The sequence below is a fragment of the Wolffia australiana genome, chromosome 9 (assembly GCF_029677425.1).
Source record: "Wolffia australiana isolate 7733 chromosome 9, ASM2967742v1".
NCBI classification, from domain to species: domain Eukaryota; kingdom Viridiplantae; phylum Streptophyta; class Magnoliopsida; order Alismatales; family Araceae; genus Wolffia; species Wolffia australiana.
In genome coordinates this window covers 5,493,127-5,501,243 of record NC_135843.1, presented here as the reverse complement: position 1 = coordinate 5,501,243, position 8,117 = coordinate 5,493,127, and the positions used below count along the sequence as shown (strand labels likewise).

At 40.4% G+C, this 8,117-nt stretch overlaps 1 protein-coding gene across 4 annotated transcripts; it reads left to right on the top strand.

Annotated features, from left to right (window-relative positions):
* The first annotated feature begins 4,517 nt into the window (after nucleotides 1-4,517).
* LOC144707820 (uncharacterized) lies at nucleotides 4,518-7,811 on the top strand. 4 transcript variants are annotated; one of them, XR_013582554.1, is made up of 4 exons: nucleotides 4,518-4,893; nucleotides 5,469-5,725; nucleotides 6,629-6,677; nucleotides 7,686-7,811. XR_013582554.1 is itself a non-coding variant. In XM_078581067.1 (4 exons), the coding sequence occupies exons 1-2, from the start codon at nucleotides 4,564-4,566 to the stop codon at nucleotides 5,640-5,642; spliced, it is 504 nt and encodes a 167-aa protein (XP_078437193.1). In that variant the 5' UTR covers nucleotides 4,518-4,563; the 3' UTR covers nucleotides 6,629-6,677; nucleotides 7,686-7,811. The 4 variants fall into 4 exon arrangements, 1 of the variants encoding a protein (XP_078437193.1); XM_078581067.1 differs by having other exon boundaries at nucleotides 5,469-5,642; XR_013582556.1 differs by lacking the exons at nucleotides 6,629-6,677; nucleotides 7,686-7,811 and adding an exon at nucleotides 5,860-6,408.
* The last annotated feature ends 306 nt before the right edge of the window (nucleotides 7,812-8,117 follow it).

Here is an 8,117-nt window from a genome sequence, read left to right as displayed (position 1 = left end):
TTCACCCTCATCATCGGTATCATTGGGGGTTCACATCTCATCCTCTGAATCATCATACTCACTATGATATCCAGCAACAAATATTTGTTGTTGGACTTGTTCGTTTCTAATTCTGTGGCTGTCAACCAATTCCTCATTCCATTCGTCACTTGAATATTCGTCGGGAGCACTTGCATACACGTCACTTTCCTCATCTTCCTCACATATACCATATTCAGAATCATCATCGCTATCGTAATCAGAAGCAAACACCTTTCTCTCGTCATCAGCCCTGTTTAAGAGACAAATGGAAAATAGTAATTGATCATGCGTTCAATATACTTAAATTACCAGGGAGAACTTACATTCTTCTACACTAATAGGAGCGCGCTGGGGGAGATCACCACTGCACGATGAAGAACCGGACCTTAAATTCAGTCCGATTTTAGATACTTCTTACGTTCAGACCCGTAAATGTAAGTAGGTTGGGTCGTGGTCCAGCTCGTTCTACTTCGTTCAGACCATAAATTTAGGAATGTGAATTTCAAAAAAATATAAGACACCATAAAAAAGAAGTAAATTTAACAAACTAGGTTTCATTTACAATATAAAAGAAGATTAGCTGAACGATACTAAAGAATTAGAAGGGATTTCAATCTGCCACGGTAGATTGATCCTTCGATAAGAGCGACAAAATGATGCCAGACCACTGGTACCTTGGTGGGAAAAAAAGGATGGAAGATGGGGAGTGGAAACTAGGATAGGACAAAGGGAATCATGCACCACTGAGAAGAAGGCAAGAACCCCCATTGGAGAAGAGAATATGGGGACTGGATCAGACCGATTGGTTCGTTGGTTGTGAAAGTAGATGCAGGATGAGAGGCAATCGAGAGATTTGGAGGCATTTAGATAAGATGAAATGCTTGTAAGATAAGAGGTGCAAAATCAAGGAGGTCACCTCCACACAAGATAATAGGAGTGGACAAAGTTGGAGTAAAGAATAATGCATCTTCAGAGAATGTGACATAAGTAGAGACACAGTACCAATGTAAGGAAGGGATATATCAAGAGGGTAGCTCTTCTGGCATCAGGCGAAACACAAAAAAGACACATTCGATAGATTTTGGGAGGCGCCTGTTGCTGCTAGAATTGTGATGGTGATTAATACCGATGCAACAAGAGATATGGGATGGAATGGAGGGATGACAACGACAGGACTGAAGGAGGTGAGAATTGATGGCGTTGTGAAGGAAAGTAGGCGTCGTATGCTAATGAAGGAAGAGGATGGAACACCATCAATCCTATCCTCCAAGGTACATCCATAAGCATAAAAAAGAGTTAGCGGCCTACACAGTTGTGCCAAGTATTCCTGCCTAGAAATCCCATTGGTGAGCAATTCTCCATTCACATAGCATGGAGAACATAGATGAGTTGAAACACACAGCCATAGTCTGACAAGAGGGCATTAATGGACTTGTCAAATTGTGTTTGTGCCTGGCTATAAAAGGAAGAGAAGATGGAGAGTTTTTCCGAGAACTTTTTACCCAGTAGACCCCCACGGCACATTATTAAACTCGTTTAACAAAAAGCAGAAAAATGACAAAAACCTAAATATATACAAGTGGATTGGATCAAAAAGGGCAGATTCTTGATGGGCACTTGTGCCAAAAACAGATTACTTGAATTTAAAGCAGTGGCATCAAGTTAACGTTGGGCCTTATGAAGTAGCTGGGATGAGTTGAGGCAGCTGCCGATAGACCTCAATAGTCGTAGTGCTTGTTTGCATCTAATTCTGAATGCAATCATACTTCTGAAAGGTTGATGTGTCAATGTCATGGGTACATGAGAGAGCATACTTCGGAGAAAAAAGTGAGGCTCCCTATAATAAGTCAAGCGACTCTGATTCCACTTACTCAAGTGGGAGACCATGTTTGTAATGGCAGACACCATCACATTCCATGGTGCACCATGAAGGGATGAGTCAGCCCAACATGTGGTGATGGGAAACTTGTCATATGGCCGGAAAAGAATTCACTACCCTTTATTCACCGAAGTTCAGTTTAATAGTTTAACTCTCTATCTGCCAATTTAAGGCAGATAAAGTGCAACAAGTGAGCAACTTGGTGTTTAATTCTTGTCTCCTTCATATCTCCACAGATCATCCAAAAGTTAATAAACTTCAATCTCCAGAATTGGCTGTGTTGTGCTTCCAGAATAAGCAGCCGATTATGGAGGAAATGACAGAGATGGCTGCATCATGGTCTGTTTCCACATCCTCTTAGACCCTACTGACTTGTGCATGGCGTGGAAATGTGTAGTGCAAAGCGGCGTACATGCCATGTGGATGATGCAAGGGTGAGCAGGCCAAGCAACAGTTCAGTGTCAGCACAAAGGGCAAGAAGTCTACTTTAGGCCAGACCTCAGGGTCAATGCACGGGTGCGTGGTTGGTGCTAGAGCATGCAGACAAAGAGAGGTGCAGATGGCACATGCTAGGTGGCATGGCACAGATGGCATAGCGCAGGGCAGCTCAAGACATGAAGAGAAAGGATCTCTACCGTGGGTCTGGTACCATTAAACAGAACTGGACATTTTACTTCACTTCACTGGAAAACATAGTTATATGCATTCATCGAGAGAGGGTAAGAATGCCAATACGAGGAACTAAATATAAAATCATATGAGCGAGATTCATGGAACAGCTGAAGTATTTTCAATTCTCTGAATTGGAGAGCATCATACCTTGTTTCTGAGGTTTGCGACTAAATTTTTTTTGGATATAAGGATTCACAAGGCCATCTTATAATAGTGATTACGAGCCCACCAAAAATCCTCACGTTTCATACGTTTCAGTCATGCTCTAACATATTTCTCTGAAGTTCTTCTTCTCTAACTTAATATCTTCGGTCATATTCGGCATCTCATAAAGAAGGGAACCAGTTAACTTGCATTAAATAATGAAAAGAGTGAAAATACAAGTATTGAAAATTATATGAAGTAATCAGAACAGAGATCCCGCCCCCTTAAGTGATGGAAATCCCCTACTGAACATCTGAAAAAAGTACTCTTCATAAAGGCAAAAGGATCATTGACAGAACTAACAAGGCTAACCTTAGAAACACCACGCAACCTTTTTGAATTTCCAAAGGAGCGCAAAATAATATTCAAATCTTGAACTTGCAAAATTTTCTCCAGCCTGAAGAATCAGGAACGATATAAGAATCTTCCAAGAGAAGATAGCAGCATCGGTGGAATTCCCCGCAATCATCAATCTTAATATGATCTATCTCAGTTTTAAAGTATCATAGGCCTTTGAAAAATTCCTAGTTCTCCACTTATTCACTAAACAGCCCAAATTTTGTTTTTTTGTGAATTCTACTCTTCTTGCACAAATTCTCAATATAGATCAACCAACAGTCAACAAGGACTTCACATCGTTTTTTTCAGATAGATGGCCAAATTAACAAGACGATCCACAAATTTCAGGTAATTCCCAAGAGATAAACTCCGAGAGGATCAACAACAAGATATTTGAGCTAAAAATTTAACAAAGACAACGAGAAGGACACAGTCCATATGGGAAAGCGCAGCAACTTTCAAGAATATTCGAATGGAAAATCAACACTTTTCATACAAGTTCATCCTTTAGAACAATCAGCTTTAAACAAGATCGCCGCAACAAAAAAAATTCCTATAGATCGCCGAAGTGACGCAATAAACCACAATACTTTCGGATAAAATTTCAAAAAAAAAAACGAGCTGCATAATAAGAAGATTAGGAGGGACAGAGAGCACCTTTCTTGGATGAACAAGACCAATGGGGGAGATAATAAGGCAGCCCTTGACGACGGCAATGAACCCTAGCTTGTGGAACTCCCGTAGCGAAGAAGAAACTGGCAACGATTCCACTGCAAATAGCAACAATCCGCCGCCCCTTCTCTCTCATGCCCTTTCTTTCTCCCTCTCCACCGACCCCTCTCTCTCAAACCTGGTTTTGAGCTCTCTCCCGGGTGATTCTACTTGGACGGACTAATCGATCATATATCTCACTTTTTCCAAATCCCGTTATGACGTGAAATCCACGTGGCTGCCAGGTGGATTCCGCCTAGGTGGACTCCGCCGGAAACCTACCTGGCAGCCACGTCGATTCCACGTCACAGCCGGGCTACGCCCACGGACCAAATAGGGAGTTCGGGCTGTGCCGCAGCGAAAAAAAAGTTAGGGCTAGAATGCTGATTTTCGAAAAAGTTTGGGCTGAACCGTGATATTAACCCAACTAAAAATAGTGGGAGGACGAGGAGAAATGAGATGAGACAAATACTACCGAGTATTTTTACATCATCTGACAATTGATATTAATTTTTTATCTCCAGTAAACCTTTGGATATTGAATTTCTCTTGATAAAAATAATTAAGAAATTCAATATCCAAAGGTAATATCGTCAGATGACGTAGGTCCCGTATAGTCACACGTCATCCGTCCGCTCGGCCATCACAAACTATAAATACCGGGAGGATGAGGAGAAGCAGCCATGGCGCCTCCTCCTCTGTCACTGCAAGCTCGGGGAGCTCCGTTCAAGCCGACAATGGCGGATATCGTGGAGGTGTCTCTCTTGCAGAAGATGAGAATCGAGCTGAAGACGGTAGGTCCATTTTTTAGAGTGACGGGGACGAGCTTGGCGAACGGAGAGACGGAGCTCGGCAGGGCGGAGGGGGTCATCCGTCCGTGGATCGGTGGCCTCGTCCTCCACCTCGATTCGATCAGGATGACGCGCGAGACGCTCAAGATCGAGGGAAGATCCATCTTCGGCCTCGGCCTGTTCATCGGCGCCGCGGCTGTCCGTCACGGTTACGATTGCGGTTGCCACAAGGCGGAGATCCTCGCCATCAACGACACCGATCTGTATCATGGAAAGGTGGATTGTGCTCAGATTTACATGAATTGGATGAGTTAGACTTTTTTTTGCGTCTATATTTACGCTCTTTGTATGAATTAGAATCTTTATCGTCTATATTTACGTGATTTGGGTGAATTAGAATATTTATCGTCTATATTCACGTGAATTATATGAATTCATGTTCTCTTGTGTCTATATTCATGCGAAATGGATGAATTTGAGCTTTTTCTGCGTCTAGATATCCATGAATTAAATGAATTGGGGTTTTTTGCGTATATATTTCCGAGAATTGGATGAATTATGTTTCTTTTCACATGTATTTCTATGAATTGTTCTAATTAAGGTGTTTTGCGTCTAGAATTCCATGAATCAGATGAATAAGATTTGAGGGTATGATGAAGAAAATTATTTTTTCATCTAGAGCTACGTGATTTGGATAAATTAGTGTCTCCAGCATATGTATTTCGCATGAATGGAATGAATAACGCTTTTTGGGGTCTACATCTGCATGAATTAGAGAAATAAGGTTTTTTTTTCAATAATTTCATTGAATTGGATGAATTGGGGACATTTTCTGATTTTGGATTGCGCAGCTTGTGAGGTTCTACAGGAGAATGGGGTTTAACGTGGTGCGGGAGGTGGATGGGTCTTCTTCCATGGATATGGCGGATATGCTGGTTTGGGGCGGGAGAGGGACAAGAATGAATGCCAACATTGACGAACTTCTGGTGAAGTGGGGGGCCAAATTCCAACCTCCTTCCAGCTAAGTATTCACCTAAATTCTGAGATCCCCATTACTCTCAAGATCTTCGAGGATCCCTCGCATTGATTACCATTTATACTAGTGTTTGTAAGTGCCAAAATCTCTTATGTTTTGAATGATTAGCTTGTTATATTTATACCTGTAAAAAATATTTCTCCAATTCAGAGATGTGAATCCTATTCTGAAACATCATTGATATTGATGTGTTCTTTTCAAGAAAGTATGCTGGAGACATGAGAAAAGGACCCAATATATACACATTGGCATATAATCTCACATGCGCGGAATCCTTTAAAGAATGTGGTGGAGGGAAAGAGGGGGATCGTGAATCATTTTTCAAGAGGTAAGCAGCAGACTGGTCAGGAGCATTCGAGAAGCCGGAACAGCTGGAGAATCTGCGGCCTGTGTGACGAGCAAAAGAAGTCAATTAAGATGAATCTGAATGTTGTGAAGTCAAAGAAGATGCATCTGACTGTTATGAAGTCAACAAAAATAAAGATTCATCAACATTCTGCAAGCATCAAAAATAAAGATTGCTTGCCGAGCCTTTCACACAAGCTGAGGCCAGCCCACATGTGTCATCCTGCGATCACGATCCCAAGTTCGATCCAATCCCCTTCCGGAGGAAATTAAAATATCCTCTATTTCGCCAGAGTAAAGGCCACAGAATGGAGATCCTCAGTTCATCTTTGATTCTTTTCTACCTTAACGTTCTGTATGAGATACATTGGGGAGTTATTGTTTAATAAAATTAGTTCCTTTTTCGAGAATGATATGCCAAAGTCCTTCATACTGTTTCAGCATATCAGCATCCTCTCACTGGTTACGATTTATGTCTCTCATATTTTGAATGTTTACCGTATTATATTTCGACCAGTCAAAATATTTCTATAATTCAGAACACATTGCTGGTTTGACTGTTATTTATGTATTTGGAGATATCAAATATATATTCTGGAACACATGATTCATATTGTTTTTTGATCTCAGGAGCACGTAGGACTCAGAAAAAGAAAACGGAAGTGCTAAAAAACAGGAGGTAATATCCCTTTTTTAATCAGATTGTTGGAATTTGTATTCGCCTGATCCCCTTCTAGTAAAGTAATAACTTATTCATCTAATGAAGAGGACCTACAACAGGCCCAACATGAGGTAGATTCTAAAATATTGAATTTTGAGGGAGTGAATATTTATTTCTCTTCATTGAGCAGGAAAAAATAAAATACCTGAAGAATGGAATAAAATGGAATGGGATGAGCAAATGGGAACTCGCATCTGTGGCTCTTGGGCAAGGGAGAGGCCAAAAATGGAGTACTGTTGAGGAACATAGACGGATTGGCGTTGCAGTAATCTTGGGTTCAGGAATACATAGGATAGAGAGAGAGAGGGAGAGAGAGAAAGATATAGATAGATAGAGATAGAGAGAGGAATAGAGAGAGAGAGGGAGGGATAGAGATATATAGATAGATAAAGATAGAGAGAGGAATAGAGAGAGAGGGAGAGAGGGATAGAGATATATAGATAGATAGAGATAGAGAGAGGAACAGAGAGAGAGGGATAGAGAGATATAGATAGAGATAGGGAGAGGAATAGAGAGAGAGGGATAGAGAGATGTATATAAATACAGATAGAGAGAGGAATAGAAAGAGAGATAAAGAGATTTTTTTTTGAAAGAACAGAGAGATAGAGAGATATAGATAGAGAAAGGGAGAGGAATAGAGAGAGAGGGGTAGAGAGATATATATAGATACAGATAGAGAGAGGGATAGAGAGATGTATAGATAGAGATAGAGAGACGAATAGAGAGATATAGATAGAGAGAAAGGGATATAGAGATATATAGATAGAGAGAGATATAGATAGATATATATAGAGAGATATATATATAGAGAGAGATTGATAGCTAGAGAGAGAGAGAGGAAGAGCAGGGAAAGGCCCAATGGGCCAAGTTTGTACGCCTTCATCATCTTTTGTCACTCAAAATATTTTAAATCAAATTCCTATTCCAACTTGAAACTCTAACCCTGCCCAATTCATATATTTGCAGGAGAGAGATCAATCAAGAGATTCAGAACAATTCAAAAGAGACAGCCATAAACCATGAACAAGTTCAAACGTTACAATGTTGTGCTCAACATTTCGAATGGGTAATCATAAAGCTTTAGTGTAATTACTGCCTTGGTCTCAGGTAGAAGCTCCTAAAGATCAATACTTGCAAATACCCATTGAAACCTAAGGCCTTTCTTGCCTGATAATAAGGCCAAAAAGCAACAAAAGAAGACAAAATTGAATCTGTCTGTTCTAGGTTCCACATACATTTTTTTTATCATTCTGCGTAATTAAGGATAATGACAGCGTTATGGAACAGCTTGAACATCTATAAAATATCAGGTCACAATACCAAACTCTAACCCTGCCCACTACCAAAATATGTATTCATCTTTTCGCTCACTAAAATATTAATATTTTAAACTTTCTT